Here is a 19646-nt window from a genome sequence, read left to right on the forward strand (position 1 = left end):
ATCACTGACCAAACACTGACTCTTTGAATGAGGCATAATAAAGTACCAGCAAAATAAATGAGATTGGATTTTTTTTCCCATACGGAAATTGACCTGCTGTTTAGATTTGAAATCAGAGGCATATCAATTCTTTTTGTGGCTCTTTTGTGCGGATTTCACCCTTTTCAATGCAAGGAGGAGATATGCGGAAAATCCGCACCAAAGGCCACAAGTAACACATGCAGTTTTTGGTGCAGGAAAGCACAGAAATCTATGTGAAAAACTGAGCAGATTTTCTGTTTTCAAAATCGCAGCTGTGTGCAGCTAGCCTTAGGCCTCTTGCACACAGGGCACCGGCCGTGTGCACTCCTCATCACGGATGCGGACCCATTAACTTGAATGGGTCCGCAAATCCAGAGATGCGGTGTGGAACAGAACGTTAGCACTGAACGGAAGCACTCCGTTCCGTGCTTCCGTTCCGCAAAAAAAATAGAACTTGCTCTATCGTTTTGCAGAACAGACGGATCGTGGACCCACGATCCGCATGCGGCTGCTCCACAGTCGGTGCCCGTGCATTGTGGATCGCAATTTGCAGTCTGCAGCACTGACATGGCCAGCACACGGTCGTGGTGCCAGGTCTAAAAAAAGTGGTGTGGGCAGGGAAGGGGATACAGTTATGGCCATGCAGTTATTGGATACCACCGCCATATAGTGATAACACCGCCATACAATGATAAAACCACCATACAGTGACCGGATAAAGGGTATAAGAGGGCACAGTACAGGGAATGACTATGGGCACTGCACAGGGTGTGGTAAGAGGGCACAATGCAGGGTATAAAGGGGCACAGTCACATGACCCTGTGACGTTAGAAGGTCCTTATGGTGAATGCTGTTCAGATGCCACCATAATGAGAGGCAGAGGAGTGAGACAGGGGCCCTGGGTGGACAGGAGGGGTGGACACAGCAAGTAGGGGGAAGGGGCTCTGAGGGGGATTCATACAAGAAGTAGTGTCAGGAGGTCTGTGCAGGGCAGCAATAGGAGATAGGAGGGTGAAACAGGAGCTCTGGATACATGAGGGAGGAAAGGAGACAGCAGGGGCCCCATGAGGATGAGATAGGACAGGATATGTGAGGGGGGGGGGGCAGTTATCATGGAGGCAAACTGCTTAATGAAACAGTAATACAACTAAATAGAATGAAGCAGCATCCAGCAGCCGATCGAAGAGACCCCCCCCCCCCCTTCTGTCCCACAGACAAGAGACAGTCACAGTGCAGACTCACTCACAGACTGTCTACACACTTCTCTGCTCCAGCTCCAGCCCTGCGGTCTCTCTCCTCAGGCAGCATGTGTCCTGTGTAGAGGGGGTGTGTCCTGTGTAGAGGGGGCGTGTCCTGAGTCTCTGCAGCTCAGAGGGCCCCACCAAAGGGGTACTGCGTAAGTGAAGTGACAGCAGTGAGAGCTCCCATCTGTATTGATGGAAGTGCTCATAGCAGCTCAGTGGGCCCCCCCAGGAGCATTGGGCCCCGGCACTTGCCCGGGGATGCCGGGTTATGACGGCCCTGTGTCCACCCATCAGTTCAGAGATCATAGAGAACTAGAGATGGAGAAGCTGCTGAAAAATGCCAGAAACAAGTCATGTAATGGTCAGAAATAGTGTTATCCATCATGTGCAGACATGGCCGCTTATTCTGAAAAGTCATCTAGAAATGTAGGAACATTTTAAATCATGATTAAATGACAATTAACAACGGCAGTGGTGATGTGGAAATACATTAGATAATAGCCATGCAGTATATTAATTGGCATATTAAAATATTATCAGTAGTGAATTATGTGATGCAAGATCATTTACTTAGTATATCAGATTGTATGCATGACAAGCTCCAATATTCTGATTATCTACTTGTAGTTCCATAGATTACTATTACAATACTACTGGTTTGGGCTCACAATAACTGATGGAGATAACTAATCAAATAGCTGAAGTGTGAACGCTGCTTTACAGCTAGGTTCTGTTCATTAAATGGACCAGCTTACAGTCCTAATAAACAGCAGTTTTTATTTCCCATCTTGTAGCCCCCTACTTCAATTTATTCTTAGTTTTGGTTATCTAGACTACTGAAGTGATAACAGGAAATGCTATCTGCTAAAAGTAAATCAGCTATGACCATATCCTACACTCTATATACCTATACCTATTTAGTAGCCTCCTACCTACTCAACTGGAAGTACTGGAAGAGACCATGGATCTTGTCGCTTCAGAAAAACTGTGAACTACGGAAGGTCTGTGCAATGCAGGGATATGGTGGGGAGACGATGTGTAGCAAGAGATGGACTTTATTTTTCACTGCAGGTTGTGCAAATGGACTAGTGACATGTAGTAGGCACCTGTAGCATAAAAATGCTAAATACGATCTAAAATGTTAAACCATCAGCTTTGCAGTTAAACACAGTACGAGACCATATTCATTTGGCATTTTACTGCAATTGGATAGCCCGCTGCTTCGTGTTCATGGCAGTCAGACTTGTGCAGTGTGTGCAGTGCAGCGGGCAGAAATGTTTCCAGAATTGCCTTAAAGACTATACAATTTGAGGCATCTTTATTCCTTATGTTGCCTCTAATATATGCATTAATACATTCAGCTTGGCAGCCTTTGCTTTGAAGGGATAAGCTTAAAGACTATGAATTGAAGGAGTGAGGATTAAAAGACCTATTCTGGAGCTTTATCTGGGAAATGAAAGACCGCTGGATATGTGATCTACAGAGGGCTCTTACTGTTGAATGTATTTTGGTTCTACAGATATCCGTTCATTGGAACCAAATACCTCATACTACAGAGACAAGGCGATTGCAGCCACATTACTGCACTTGTAGCAAAGAAACTATTACTGTATAAGAGTACGTTTTCAAGAACAAACTGTTGAGATGTATTCCCTTCATCAGGTCGAATAAATGCTGGTCACACGCATTAGGCAGAAGGTACACATTATATCAAATTAATGCAGATCAACTACATATGACCATGACATTAGTGAGGATTTGGGTATGCTGACTAGGGATGAACTTGTGTTTTAAGTTCGGCGTACAAGGTTCGGATTCGGGTTATCTAAGATAGGTCATCAGTATATAAGTCTCAGAAAACCCCTTTAAAGAGGTGGTCTCATTATTAAGGTGAGATGAGACTAAACCCTGACTACCAGCTGGCCGGGAAACAGTACAATGGCCGGCGCTGCAATGTCTCTGTAGCTCCCATTGCAGCATAGCTTGCGGTGCTACACTGCTTCCCTTGCTGCTCTAGTTCCTGGCCAGCTGGTGGTCTGGGTTTAGTCTCATTTTGTCACAGTAATAGTGAGATGAGACAACCCCTTTAAGGACCATTTTCTTACACAGTAAATAATTCCCACAGTAAATGTGGAAAGTTTAAATTTATCTTTAGAGCTCTGAGTTTTACAAAGAAGTTCTAAAAGTGGGTTCTTAATGCTTGAAGTTCCATTGTTGAAGATTTTGAGCCAGAAACATTTAAAAAGATCTCAGCTTGGAACATATCTAAAAGGATGTTTTATCCCACACTGTCCTGGGAACTATAAGAATATGAGAACACCTGCAATATTTTAGTGCATATTTGATGTTAAAAATGTATGATTCTTGTACAAGCGTACTCCCGGGATCCCCAGTGGGATAGCAACATTGCCTAAATCTTGAAATGCTCTACATGCTGTTTCTGTGTTGTCACCTCCATTCAGAACATGGTAACTATTGCACATTTCTTGCCTTTCCTTGATGACTAAGTGACACCATAGCTCTGAATGAACATCGTGTTTCACTTCCAGACTTTTCCTGCTAACAGCTATATTGTTTCTTGGTAAACCCGTTACATTTATGACGGAAATACACAATTGGTTTTTAATGTGCTCCTTTCCAAGGTAAAGCAATCACTGTTGGATAGGTATTTGTCTTGTAGATGAGAATGTGCTAATTTCATACAGCTGCTAAGAGAGAAATTTAAAGGGGGTGCCACTCTCTAGGTAATACATTTTGTTTTGTTAGAAGGGGCACCTGACAAAAAGCTGCTCACAGGGAGTCTGACTGCTGAGACCTCCAGAAATTAGCGGCAATCTGTGAGAAATTCGACAGGAAGTGTTTAAATCCCTTCCTGTTCTCAAATGAAATGAATATTACAACATTCCCGTGGAAGTCAATCATGGACATTTATTAAACTTTTTACTCCACTACTGTAATGTTAAGAAGTTGCAAATTATTAGTGGTGTAGTGGGTGCAGCCTTATGCAGACTGCTGGATTTACTGTAACTTACAACAGAAAGTGGCGTAAGTTATAGCTTAAGTCTATGCCATCCCCTAGCTGGCATAGATTTGAGTTTCTGGTGCACAGGAACCAGAGATGCACCTAATTTATTAAGAGGCACCTGTCTCTTAATAAATTAGATGCATCTCACTCCAGTGCACAGGGGATCAAGACTGATGTCTGGAAACACAGGCCTTCATAAATCTTCCCCAAAGAGTTCTTCTTGTAATGCACAGACATGCTAAATTCTGCAGTCCGAAAGTAAAATTAAATGAGGGGCTTTTCAATACTAAAGAGGAGGAAAAAGGGTGTACACTGTTTTCCCTGTTTTCCAAAAACAGCTCCCCTCTTGATCACTCTTTTGTACTGCATCCGAACCCTAGAAACTTGAATCTAAATTAGCCCCAAGACCAGGCACACTCTATGGACAAGATAATTTCTTCTAATCCTGGATAAACCCTTTATCTAAAAAAACATTAAAATAGGGGGCCTAATACGAACAGGTACTTTTTCTCCAGATTATGGCTCTGGTTAGCCATAAGCCCTTCTGGGGCAGTTGCTATTGCTTTACAAAGAAGATAGTTTGATGTATAATTTAGCATTTGTTATTAGAGGAGAATTGACCTCACCTTTAGATTAAGGGGTGAAGATGGCACATTTTTCAGGTTTTGTTTACAGACAGTGTTTTTTCTTGTCATCAATAATCTTAAAGTTTGCATCTCTAAGGTGACAGCCAGTCTTTAATTGTGTTTATTGCTACTGCTATCACATGAAATATATACTTTTTTTTTCCATTTTACACACTTAAATACAGTAATGGTAAATGCTTAGATTGGTCGGTGCTTCTCATAATTTGCTTCTCATGTGGGCTCAAACATTTCTTCTGTCTAGATTTTAATTGGTGCAGTAATAGCCATGGGTTCAGCAGACAGAGATGGCCGTCTTCGCCCTGGTGATGAATTGGTATATGTAGATGGGATTCCAGTTGCTGGCAAAACCCACCGATATGTGATTGATCTCATGCATAATGCTGCTCGTAATGGACAAGTTAATCTCACTGTGAGACGAAAGGTGCTATCTATAGGTATGTACGTCCTAATTAAGTAATGTAATGTAATATGGAGCATTGCGTTCACATTTCTTTAGCTGTTTCTGGCATTGCGACTAAGCCGTATTCAAATTAATTGGGCTGGACTTCAATACTGAACAACAGTGGCGCTGTTACACATAGCCTGCTTTTTATTTATTTCTATTTAATTTATCTTTATTTTAATGATTATATTTACCTAATATATTTTACACCCTTAATGCTTAGACTTACAGGTATGTCCTTTTTTTTAGCTTATACAGTATATTCATATCTCTAAATCTGAGGCTGGGGAAAGCAATATGTTCATGTTATTTGAAATAACTCAGTTTCAGTTGGGACATGGATCTTCTAGGTTCAGTGTCAAATTTTACAGTGCAAAGTAAAGAATCCTTAGGCTATCTGCACAAATGCAACCTACAAAATTGCATTAAAAACCGCACATTATTCTGCTCTATTTATTGCAGTTTTTGTGTTTTTTGGTGCAGATTTTCTGTTTATGCACAAACAATTTACTTGCAGCATAGAAGGAATACACAATATGTACATGAGATTTGGCAAATCTCATTCACTTTGCTTGTACTGTATTACACTGTGCTTTGCTAACTAATGACAGATCTCCTGAGCAAAATGCTGCATCATTTTCTCTAATTGCTTAAATCTTGTATTAAACAGCTCCAGCACTAATGCTGTTCAATACACACCACGAGCTGATGAGTTCTAATATTCATGAGGACCCAGTTCTCCCCGTTCTCCAAGTTCTCTTCAATATTAGGACTCCATAATATTAGGACTCATCCATTTGCTCTGTGTATTGAATAGCTCCCGCTCTTGAGCAGTTAGGTGGAAGATTATTAAAGAACGCAACCCAGCATTTTGCCAAGGGGACCCATCACTAGTAAATACTGCCCTTAGAAGCAGCAAAAATCCAGTGAATTTTTTTTTTTGTAAAGCAATGTTTACTATTCTTATCCTTCTGACTTCCATATCAGTATTTTCATTAAAGGGAATCTGCCAGCAGTTTAACCATGCAAAACTACTCACAGTGGGGACAGTGCTGGGGACAGTGCTGGGGACAGTGCTGGGGACAGCAGGACAAACGTTCTACAGCTGTCATCTGGTGCAGTGAATGGTTAAAGCCAATTAATTTAAATAACACTTTATAGTGATTCCTTGGAGAAGAAACATTAATATTCACACTACTCCAGATAATAAAAGCTTAATAAAATGTGTGTCAGTTTTTATCTAGCACTCTCAGTAGTTGTTTTGCATGGTCACCTGCTGAAAGACCCCCTTAAATTTACAGCCCCTGTCATATTATTATGTAGTAAATATGTGACTATGGTTCTAATAAATACTATTCTATAATTTGCATACTGCAGGTAAATGTAATAAAGCTGATGTTACATTGCTATGACACAGGAGCGCTTTGTGCTTTTATAGGTGATACATGCCCAGAGAATGGCAGGAGTCCTGGCTCGGTGTCAACACACCACAGCTCCCCAAGAAGTGACTCTGCTTATCCAAACAGTAACCATACTGCACAGAGCAACGCTTCCCCTCCTGAGGGCTTTTCTCAGAACTCTCAGTCCAGTGATGTGATCATCCACCGCAAGGAGAATGAAGGATTTGGTTTTGTAATTATTAGCTCTTTGAACAGGCCGGAAACTGGAGCTACAATAGGTATGTTCTCCAGACAGAATGAATTGTGACCTGGTAGTTTTGTATTAAATAATTTACAGTTGATCAGTTGAAGGTTTTTTCTGAGAATTTTTTTTTTAACTGATGATCTATCCTCTTGATAGTTCATCAGTATCAGATTAGTGGGGGTCCGACACCAGGGACCCCCCATGATCAGCTGTTTGAGAAGACACCCAGGCTTGTGACATCACGTTCATTGGTCACATGGGCTAGGTACAGCTCAATCCCTTTATAGTGACTGGGGCTGAGCTGCAATACCAAGCACCCCCAATGTACAATGTACCTTCTCGAATAGCCAATCAGCGGGGTCCCAACTGATCAGATAACGATCAGATACTGATCACCTATCCAGAGGATCAGTCATCAGATAAAAAAAATCTAAGAAAACCCCTTTAAAACAGTTACTCTCTGCAACTTACCATTTTAAACACTAAAGCGAATATTCACAAAAAGTAAAATTGAGTATCCCTGCTAGACATTTTGTGAACATGTGTTAAGTGGAGAAGCAGTAGATGTCAGCATTTCCTATTATACCGCCACACACCTTAAATTTATTATTAGTGATGAGCGAATTTTTAAAACATTCGGTTCGCCGAATAAAAAAAAAAATTGGTTAGATCCAAATATATTTGTGGCGAATCGCGTAAAAAAAATGGCCATTTCCTGGCTGCAGAGAGCCTGTATAGTGGTGTAGAACACTGTGCCTTGCAGTAACACGCATAGGGAGTCTGTTGTGGTAGTGAAACAATACTGCGAGTCAGTATGACACGCAGATGACAGGCATTGCTCTTAGAATCACTGCACATGTAACGGACCGTTTCAGCAGACAAGGGGTTAAAATCCGTTTAGGCGATATGCCCCTTTCCGAGAGACAGGTACAGCTACTGCAGAACACCAACCTCCTGAACTGGATACAAAATAGCACTCCAAACTGGAACCTCACAAATAGCTGCCGGCAGACGAACAGGAAAAGCGTATCAGTCTCCAACAGCATACAGGGAATCCCCCCAATAACGAGACAAGGCTCCGTCTTGAGGGTCAGCAGTGGTCTGATGTGCTGGCACACCCAGCCTGGTTTTTATTACAGTTTTGCAAATACAGAACAGATACAACACATCCCCACAATGCATCATGGTTTCCTCCTCTCTGCCCGGGAGACAACCGAGGGCAATCCAATTATCTCTCAGGACAAAGGGGAGATCGCCAATACACATGTGGAGACAATAGGACAGACATCACCATTTAAACACACAATGGGACAATAGAAACACACCCACACAAAATACTCCCCTCTGCCGATGATGATTATTTGAACACAAGGGCGAATATAATCATCAAAGGCAGAGAAATACAGTTTTATAAAACATATCACAGGAACCCCAAAACATGCAATAACCCCATAACCAATATATCCTCGGAACCGGGGGATCTGGGTGAACCACATATCCAAAATTCACCCACATCCGTTCAGTAGTTTGGAAGATACAGTTACACTGAAAATATACAAGTTATACCGAAAATAGTCACTAATAAATGTGTCCCCTGTTTGGTAGTTTCAAACTACTGAATGATGTCTCTGTGCACCAAATACAGGCAAGATTGCACCAGGTTGAAAAGTCAGAACAGTGTCTGTGAGTTAAAATGGCCGCTATCTATTGTTCTCAAGATGTGCTTCATCCAAGCAAGTAAGGCAAAGGATGCAATCCAGGGACAGAGGGCTCTGTCCCAAGTGCCTTAAGACCCAATAACTTAAGGGACCATAATCCCAGGGCAGGAGGCTGGTAAACAGCCCCCTCCAAAACACCGTGGTGAGGTTGGTTTCGCCACAGCACACTTCACTTATTTGGGCAGTCACGGGGCCAAAACTGACCACATAACTCAAGTATGAACTCAGCCTTACAGGTCGATGTTAGCACGAAGAAGAAGTGCACTCCTTTTACACCGTCGGCAGCTAATTCCACATAGATGTCTACAGAACCTGTTCTATTAAACGCTTATACAAGTAGAGCCCCCCGACAGAGTGGAGAGGATGTCAGCAGTAAGGTTGTGTTGACGTCACAGATTATTTTGCCCTTCCTCTGATCCGTCAGAATAATAACAGAACATAAACCCCCCAAAAAATGCTGAGCGGCACATATATTTTACTTTTGCCACTAATACACGCCAAAAAGGGCTCTAGAACATATAACTGCACCGCTGAACAGCAAATAGGCCCTTTTTTTTTTTCCACTTATACACGACACAAAAGGCTTTAGAACATATAATTGCACCGCTGAGCTGCAATTATATTTTTTCTTTTTTAACTAACACAAGCCACAAAAGGCTTTACCGCAGATAACTGCACCACTGAGCAGCAAATATATATATTTTTCCATGAGTACACACAACAAAAGGCATTAGAACAGATTACTGCACCGCTGTAATTTTAGAACTTCACCACACAACTGCTAATAAGCCCTTATTTCCCACTAATACAAGCCAAAAAATGTTTTAGAACATATAACTGCACCGCACAAGGGCAAATAAGACATATAAATATTTAGAAACATAGAATGTGTCGGCAGATAAGAACCATTTGGCCCATCTAGTCTGCCCAATATACTGAATACTATGGATGGCCCCTGGCCCTATGTTATATGAAGGATGGCCTTGTGCCTATCCCATGCATGCTTAAACTTCTGCACTGTATTTGCAGCTACCACTTCTGCAGGAAGGCTATTCCATGCATCCACCACTCTCTCAGTAAAGTAATACTTCCTGATATTACTTTTAAACCTTTGCCCCTCTAATTTAAAACTATGTCCTCTTGTAGCAGTTTTTCTTCTTTAAAATATTCTCTCCTCTTTTACCTTGTTGATTCCCTTTATGTATTTAAAAGTTTCTATCGAATCCCCTCTGTCTCGTCTTTCTTCCAAGCTATACATGTTAAGGTCCTTTAATCCTTTCCTGGTAAGTTTTATCCTGCAATCCATGTACTAGTTTAGTTGCTCTTCTCTGAACTCTCTACAAAGTATCCTTCTGGAGATATGGTCTCCAGTACTGCGCACAATACTCCAAATGAGGTCTCACTAGTGCTCTGTAGAGCGGCATGAGCACCTCCCTCTTTCTACTGGTAATGCCTCTCCCTATACACCCAAGCATTCTGCTAGCATTTCCTGCTGCTCTATGACATTGTCTGCCTATCTTTAAGTCTTCTGAAATAATGACCCCTAAATCCCTTTCCTCAGATACTGAGGTTAGGACTGTATCACTGATTTTATCTTCTGCTCTTGGGTTTTTACACCCCAGGTTTTTAACCATTCCTCTAGTTTTCCTAAATTCTTTTCCATTTGGTGTATCCCTCCAGGAACATCAACCCTGTTACAAATCTTTGTGTCATCAGCAAAAAGACACACCTTACCATTGAGGCCTTCTACAATTTCGCTGATAAAGATATTAAACAATATGGGTCCCAGAACAGATCCCTGAGGTACCCCACTGGTAACAAGGCCATGGTCTGAATATACCCCATTGACTACAACCCTCTGTTGTCTGTCCCTCAGCCACTGCCTAATCCATTCAACAATATGGGAGTCCAAGCACAAAGACTGTAATTTATTGATAAGCCTTCTATGTGGGACAGTATCAAAAGCCTTACTAAAGTCTAGATAAGCGATGTCTACTGCACCTCCGCCATCTAATATTTTAGTCACCCAATCAAAAAAATCTATAAGATTAGTTTGACATGATCTCCCTGAAGTAAACTCATGCTGTTTTTCATCTTTCAATCCATGCGATTTTAGATGTTCCACAATCCTCTCCTTAAGTACGGTTTCCATTTCCCCACTATTGATGTCAGGCTTACTGGCCTATAGTTGCCCCGATTCCTTCCTACTACCGTTCTTGTGAATGGGCACAACATTTGCTAATTTCCAATCTTCTGGGACAACTCCTGTTACCAGTGATTGGTTAAATAAATCTGTTAATAGGTTTGCTAGTTCACCGCTAAGATCTTTTAATAGCTTTGGGTGTATCCCATCAGGCCCCTGTGACTTATTTGTATTAATTTTATTTCCTTGTAATAAACCCTGTTAATGCCTGTATCAATCTGCACTTGCACCCTAATAAGAACAGTTTGCTGGAATTACAGAGCTGTATAATGGCAGTTTGGATCCCCAGTCAGTGCAGCAAGGTGTAATAGGATTGTTCCTATTATCCAGGTTGTAACCTCCCCTACTGAACCCTGTTCAACACAAAAGCTGTGGAATGATTCCTCCCTATCCTTTCCCTACACCTTGAATAATCTTCCCCTGCACTAGTAAATAGTTTTTTTTAGCACAATGACGTTTTTTATAACACTGTCCCTAGCATCTGCACTAAGTACTCTGGTAGATGGCAGAATCTAAGATGGCTGAGGCTATTTATAGGGCGTTGACATTACAGGGCTGGCTGGCTGCTGATTGGCTGCATGCATGGCATTATGGGTGATCCTGCCTTACCATAGTTCCTTTCTTCCTTGTCCTCACACGTGCAGCAGCCATTTTAGGAAAAAATGTGATTTATTACCACGTAGCGAGAGGAAATTCGGATTCGGTTCGAATCAAATTTTTCCTGAAATTCGAATCCAATTCCACTTCATCAGCTTCAATTCGCTCATCTCTATTTATTAAATTACAGAACAGAAACTCTCTAAAACATAGAACTGAATAGTTGGAATTTAGCACTAGTTTAGTCCATGATGATTTATCACTGCAGTCTTATTGCAGTCTATATTTAATTGCTATATTTCTAAACCAATGGATTATATGCAGCTTTTATTTCCCCTTCCAACTTTCTGTATATATTGATTTAGAACTTTATGTTGCACAATATTTCTGTTTTTCAGCTTCTCCATAAAGTCAATTTGTTTCTACTAAAAATGTAAATCCCCGTGGTCCAAGGTATTGGTACTCAATAAATAGAGCAGATGAGATTAAAGAGTCCGCCTAGAAAAACCGTGAGGGAGATTAATATACTGTATAATAAAAAGCTGAGAGTAAGACCAATGGGACTTTTTGAGAGTATTATTTTCGGTGAACAGGGTCCAAGAGACTGAAGTATTTTATGTTGTGTAATATATTGGCCAGTGACAATGCATCTATTAGCTCAAGATAAAATAGAAATATGTCCTTATAGTCTTTTAGTAGTGTTGGTCGAGCACCAAAGTGCTCGGGTGCTCGAGTAGAACACCTCGGGATGCTTGGGTGATCTTCAGAGAACCCAAGCACAATGGAAGTGAATGGGAGAACCCGAGCATTAAACCAGGCACCCCCTGCTCTGAAGAGGGGAGGGTGTCTGGTTCGTAGTAAAAGGTCAGAAATTGATGGAAACACCACTGAAATGGTTCGGGAACAGCATGGGGAGGATGTCTGGATGCATCTTGGACTCCCAGGTCGCTGCTGGGAACGATGTTGTCCGAGTAGTACGCCACTTTTACAGACTGACAACAATACGCACAAAACTGAAGATAAAATTGTTTTTAGAGGAGAAATTGTTAGGAAACATTCTTTCCTGTATATTTACTTGTATAAAAAGTGCAAGTGCTGCCAAAAATTACAAGGAAGAGGCACTCCAATATAACCTGTATATCACATAAAGGAGAGCCTCATTCACATTGTGGTACAATTTTTCAGGTAGTGGGACTCCTACACTTATAAAGCCTATGCACTAAGGGAAAGGGCTGCCAAAATTCAAGAAACCGGCACTCCAATACACTCTTTATTACACATAAAGGAGGACATCATACACACCCTTGAAAAATTATGATTGCTGGCCTGCTGGTGACCCTCAAAATCATTAGGAGCAAGGGCCTGCTGGTGACCCTCTAAAACATTAGGGGCAAGGGCCTGCTACTGATCTGACCATCTAAAACATTAAGGGTGAGAGCCTGCTGCCGAGCTGACCATCTAAAAAATGTTGTGAGCGAGGGACTGCTACTGAGCTGACCATGTAGAAAAATTTTGTGGGCGAGGGCCTGCTGCCGAGCTGACCATCAAAAACATTATGGGCAAGGGCCTGCTGCCGAGCTGACCATTTAAAACATTTTGTTGGCAAGGGCCTGCTACCGAGCTGACCATATAAAAAAAATTATGGGTGGGGGCCTGCTGCCAAGATGACCATCTAAAAAATTTTGTGGACGAGGGCCTGCTGCCGAGCTGACATCTAAAAAATTACGTGGGCGAGGGCCTGCTGCCGAGCTGACCATCTAAAAATTTAGGGGTGAGGGTCTGCTGCCAAGCTGACCATCTAAAAAATGTTGTGGACGAGGGCCTGCTGCGAGCTGACCATCTAAAAAATGATGTGGGCGAGGGCCTGCTGCCGAGCTGACCATCTATAAATTTAGGAGCGAGGGTCTGCTGCTGAGCTGACCCTCTAAAACATTATGGTTGAGGGCCTGCTGTAGACCCTCAAAAACATTATGGGTGAAGGCCTGCTGGTGACCCTCTAAAACATTATGGGTGAGGGCCTGCTGCTGAGCTGACCCTCAAAAACATTAGGAGCGAGGGCAGCCTAATAAGCATGTTGATATGATGGAGGAGGAGAGAAACGGGAAATTGAACCATACACCCTTTTTAGTGGCGGAAGGGGTGCATGGGAATACAGTGTATTCAATACACCATAAAGGCCACATTTACAGTGCCTTTATGTTCAGCCGCTTTCCTATGGTGGAGTAGAGAAGTCAGGGGCAATCCAGGACTTGTTCATTGTTCAAGAGTCAACCGCTCAGCATTTTCAGTTGACAGGCGGATGCGCTTATCAGTTATTATGCCCCCAGCAGCACTAAATACACGCTCTGACAAAACGCTGGTGGCGGGGCAGGCCAGCACCTCCAAGGCGTAGAGCGCCAGTTCGTGCCACGTGTCCAGCTTGAAAAACCTAATAGTTGTAAGACACACAGGGATCACTGAGGACGCTGACACGGTCCAGTCTGGTCTGCTATGTACTCCTTCACCATCTTCCAAAATGTTTCCCTCCTTGTGACACTAGGCCACGCACTAGGTTGAGGGTGCTGGCAGGGTGTCATAAAACTGTCCCAGGCCTTGGAGAGTGTTGCCCTGCCTCTGTTGGAAATGCTGTGTGTTCCCCTCGTCTCCCCTCCTCGGTTGGCCAAGGAACTACGTACTCTGCAGCCAGCGTTGTCAGCTGGAAATATTTGGAGCAATTTTTCCACAAGGACGTTCTGGTATTGCACCCTTTTGCTCGTCCTCTCCACCACATGAATGAGACATGAGAAGTTCTCTTTGTAGCGGGGGTCGAAAAGGGTGAACAACCAGTAATTGGTGTCGGCTAAAAAGCGTACAACGCAAGGGTCACGGGAAAGGCAGCCTTCACCAGTAGTTCAGGCAAACTGGGGTAGGTTTTGAGAAACCGCTGACCACTAGGTTGAACACGTGGGCTAGGCTTGGTATGTGTGTGAGCTTGCCCAGCTCCAAAGCTGCCACCAAGTTATGGCCATTATCAGACACAACCATGCTTGGTTCTAGGTTGAGTGGCGAGAGCCACAACCTAGTCTGGTCCCTTATCCCCTGCTACAGCTCTGCGGCGGTGCGCTGTTTGTCACCTAAGCAGATCAGTTTAAGCACGGCCTGTTGCCGCATCCCCACTGCAGTGCTACACTGCTTCCAGCTACTGACTGATGTCTGACTGGTGCTGCAAGATAATAATTCAGGGGTGGAAGTGGAGGAGGAGGCGGAGGAGGAGAAGGGGGGGTTGCAGCCACTAACGTAGATGGTGGTGGAAACTCTGATGGAAGTAGGGCCTGCAAACCTTGGCGTCGGTAGTACCAATGCCATCCCAGGGTACGACTCGCTCCCGGCCTCCACAACGTTCACCCAGTGTGCCGTCAGGGAAATGTAGCGTCCCTGGCCAAAAGCACTTGTCCATGTGTCAGTCGTTAAGTGGACCTTCCCAATAACTGCGTTCGTAAGGGCACGGGTGATGTTACGGGGCACATGCTGGTGTAATGCTGGGACTGCACACCGTGAAAAATATTGGTGGCTGGGGAAGAGTACTGCGGTACAGCCGCCGCCATCAGGCTGCGGAAAGCCTCAATGTCCACAAGCCTAAATGGCAACATTTCCAGGGCCAGCAATTTGGAAAGGTGCGCATTTAGTGCTATGGTCTGTGGGTGGGTGGCTGGGTATTTGCGCTTTTGTTCAAAGGCCTGGGGTATAGACATCTGTACGCTGCGCTGGGACACAGAAGTGGGTGTGCTAGCTGATGGTGCTTGTGAAGGTCCAGGTGCATGGCGAAAGGCATCCGGGCCTGCGTCTTGGACATGGGATTGGCCACCACGTAACACAGGGGAAGAGGAGGCAGTGATGTGACCCGTAGACACTGGTTGTAGACTCAGGCATTCGGCCCACTTATTAGGGTGCTTTTACACTGAAAGAATGTCACTGATATTTAGGATGCGCACACGTTAAACAGGAGGTATAGCGCATGTAATGTTGCCGTCACCACCGCCTAATAAAAAATTACAGTGATTGAATGTCACTGATATTTAGGATGCGCACACATTATGCAGGAGGTATAGCGCATGTAATGTTGCCGTCACCACCGCCTAATAAAAAATTACAGTGATTGAATGTCACTGATATTTAGGATGCGCACACATTAAACAGGAGGTAAAGCTCAAGTAATGTCGCTGTCACCAGCTGCTAATAAAAAATTACACTAAATTAATGTCACTGATTTTTAGGATGGGCGAACATACAGATGATGTAGCGCAGGTAATGTCGCTGCCAGCAGCAGCAAAAAAATTTGACTGAATGTCACTGATATTTCGGATACGCAAACGTTATACAGGAGATGTAGCGCAGGTAATGTCCGCAGCGAACACCGTCTACGGAAAAAGCGCACTGGATGTAACAGATATTTTTAGGCTGCACACTTGTTACACAGGAGATGTAGCGCAGATAATGTCGCTGTCACCAGCGGCGAAAAAAATTACGCAGAATGTCACAGATATTTCGGATGCGCTAATGTTATACTGGAGATGTAGCGCAGGTAATATAACTGTCCGCAACGGACACTGTCTACGGAAAAAGTACACTGCATGTCACAGATATTTTTAGGCTGGGCACACGTTAGACAGGAGATGTAGCGCAGATAATGTAGCTGTCTGCAGTGGCCAAACAATTGCAAGCTATTTAGCGCAGGTTGCGCTAAAAATATATATTGCTGCCAGATACAACTATAGTCCTTAAAAGGACTTTTGGGTCTCTAACAAGTTTTAGCAATTTAGCGCAGGTTGCACTAAAAATATATTTTGCTGCCACACACAATAGTCCCTAAAAGGACTTCTGGGTCTATAACAAGTATAAAAACGAAAATATTGCTATTTCAATCCCTACACTATTTCTCCCTTCTGCTCTCCAGCTCTCCCTGACTAATACTGAGCCGAACACGTGTCATTGGGTGCTATATAGCCAATCACTGTAATGTCAGCAACCAACATGGCTACGGCATTACAGTGAAGGGCAGTACTTACCTGCACGTTTATTGGCTGTGTAGCAGCCAACAAACGTGCGGGGAGGAGACCCGAGCATCTCGATCGAGCACACGCGGTATTCGGCCAAACACAGCAACGTGCCGAGCATTGCGATGCTCGAGCTGAACTAGTGTTTGGCCAAGCATGCTCGCCCAACACTATCTTTTAGTACTAGTGCTATGTAAACTCTCACATTTACTTATAGCATTTCATTTTGCAAACTTATTTTATGTAAACTGTCACATCCTTATTTTCACAACTACAACATACGCTAAATTGATAACACAACCTGTGAATGTATAATTCGCTACTCGTGTTCCTTGAAGACTTTAGGTTTTCCTTATGTTCCTGTTTTCATGTATTTGCTTTGCTTTTTGGTTTATTTTCATATATATGCTTCTGTATGCTACCATGCTTACTATATTACTGCATCCTCAAGTTACAATGTCCTGAGGTTACGATATTTGAAACATACTTTAGGCTACTTTCACACCTCTAGTATAATGGGACCCGGCGTAGATTCGGCCACATTCCAGCAAAAAATTGAGAGAATTGGACGGATACAAACTGCTCTATGCTGCGGTTTTTGTCCAGCCGATTCCCAGCATTGTGTGCCAGATCAGTTGGCCGGATCCTAGTGTCGCTGGTATGAAAGTAGACTTAATCTTTGCTGGCCTGTTGGAATTTGAAACTGCATTTGAGAAACAAACATCTATGCCAATCAAAATGGGTATTTAACTGGTAAAATACCTGTATTACTGAAGTACATGCAATGACTTGTTTTGCTGGTACACAGTTTTTTTGTGTTTTTTCCTTGAATGTGGGAAAGCTATAAGGGCTGTGTACACCTTTGGGGCAATTTTTTTATTAATACATTATGCTCTTTATGAGCTAAAAATCTTTTTTTTTTTTTCAATTGGTCTTTATTAAAAATCTGGAGTCCTTTTCTCTGCACAGAGCTGAATTTTCTATCTGCTCCATCAGACAGCTAGCTGATGGGCTCCTTAGCTCTACTCTCAGACCTTAAAAACACTTCTCTTACTGATAAGAATGGGGCTTAAATAAGTGTTTATGACCTCTTAGTAATTTAGAGATGAGGTTTATTAGATAAACTGCACAAAGTGAAAGTAGGTTGCACACAGCTAGAAAAACAGTTAACCCTTTGTGACAGAATGGCTCAATTTTTTTTAAATAAAGACCAATTGAAAAAAAGATTTTTAGCCGAAAATGAGTAAAATACAATCATTAAAAAAATTGCCCTGAAGGTATACATACTGTAGCCTTTAAGGGCACCTTTTAGCAAGATCAACAGACATACTGCCTGAAAGAGTTGACCTTGCTGTTTAAAATTATTCCTGTCTATATTCCAGAGAAAACCCCTTTTTTATTTATATAAATGGGACAGAACAACAAATCTATAATCGTCAAAATGTGGTGTTTGACGAGTTACTCCCAATAGTAAGTGAAAATGTATACTGATCCCCCTAAGGGACAAAGGGGTAAAACTTTGTCCCTTAGGGGATCAGTATATATTTTCACAGAGGGCCAGAGCCTAGCCCCTCCAAGAACCTCAGCTTTCCAGATTTAGCCATGTTCTTTGATGAATATGCTTGAAGAATAAAAATCTTTATTTTTGGGAACGCCGCAACAGATTTTAGGTATCATTTAAATTATTTTTATTATTCATGTTTAAGCCCCATTAAATCCAGGTTGCTGTACATCTAAAATAGTATACATACTGTACATAATATAAAACTAACAGTACCAGGCAATTTACCTGGTTTAATGCGGTTCATCCTGCCAATAGATGCTTCTTAATGCATTTTGTTTAATATCCTTACAAACAAAATACTTGTGTGGCTAAACATTTTTTGAAATTCCCAAAAAAAAATTGTAGCAGTAATTCAATCCACCTTTTTGGCCACATGATTCTTCAGATTTTTAACATGTACCAATTCACAGTGAACCCACAAGTTACAATTGTCAGGCCTCACCCTGATTTAAATTTTAATAGGTAAAATAATAACTACTAAAGTAATATGGTCTACATTCTTTACTAGGCATTTATGTAGTAGTATGTTGGAATGACTTCATGTTTCATTGCAAGTGTGTTATAAAATCTAAATATTTGACCACGGTTATACAATTTTGCCAATGATTGCGATGATTTCCCAAGCTTTAGTTAAAGAGGTTATCCAACTCTGGATAGGTTGTTAGCATCTGATTTGTGGTTTGAGAAGGTCCTGCCACTCCTGTAAGCACCATGGCCTTCTCACGGATTAACCTAGGCTAGTGACATCACAACCATTGGTCCCGTAGCCTAGCCACAGCTCAGTTACAAATCCTAGGCTAGTGACATCACGACCATCGATCACGTAGCTCAGTCCCATTTACTTGAATAGGTTCTCAATTCTTTACTTGACATACCTTATTTCCTTATACATGTAAAGTAGTTTTTGATTTTCAGTATTGTATGATATCTTATCAATCTTCTTTCTGTCATCTCACTGGATTTCTTCGGCTTATCAATGTATTGAAATCACTTTGTCCTCTGGGACCATTTAGTAAACGCTATTTAGATATGTGTTATTCGGGATTAACCATTCTTTTGAGCATAGCTGATGTATCCTAATCTGTCTCTCTATTCGGAAACTTTCACATAAAATGGATTTTGCCCTGTTATTTGGCATTCCATTTTATGTCATCAATACAGACCGTGACTCCTTGGTTCATTCAGTTTGTGAAGGCACACTATATCTTTAGAAGAAATTCAATACTTCTGTGAGTTCATTTCATCAGTAAGTGTCCTGTCTATAGAACGATTCTTAAATTTAAATCAATCATTTTGTCATAAAGTAATCCTTTAGGCCTACAACAAATATATCGGGATTACAAAGGAGTTTGCTTCCTGCTTGATTTATTCTTAAATAAGCATGCCAAATGCACTGTCATCCTGAGAGTGCTTATCTGTGAAGTCAACTGTCAAAAATAATAATTCTGTGCTGTACAAAGGGAAGCACTGATGAATGAGTGTTTTCTAAAGCAGTTGATGCACAGGTG

The 19646-nt window shown here is 42.2% G+C and overlaps 1 protein-coding gene across 5 annotated transcripts in view; it reads left to right on the forward strand.

Moving 5' to 3' along the window:
* The window catches only part of MAGI2 (membrane associated guanylate kinase, WW and PDZ domain containing 2), a 974764-nt gene that overhangs the window by 868863 nt on the left and 86255 nt on the right, over window positions 1–19646 (forward strand). For all 5 annotated transcript variants that reach the window (XM_044280134.1, XM_044280136.1, XM_044280135.1 and 2 more), the window contains 2 exons: window positions 5179–5371; window positions 6818–7057. In XM_044280134.1, the coding sequence (XP_044136069.1) occupies window positions 5179–5371; window positions 6818–7057 (433 nt within the window). The remainder of the gene's footprint in view (window positions 1–5178; window positions 5372–6817; window positions 7058–19646) is intronic.

Source organism: Bufo gargarizans, chromosome 2 (genome assembly GCF_014858855.1).
Source record: "Bufo gargarizans isolate SCDJY-AF-19 chromosome 2, ASM1485885v1, whole genome shotgun sequence".
Classification (NCBI taxonomy): domain Eukaryota; kingdom Metazoa; phylum Chordata; class Amphibia; order Anura; family Bufonidae; genus Bufo; species Bufo gargarizans.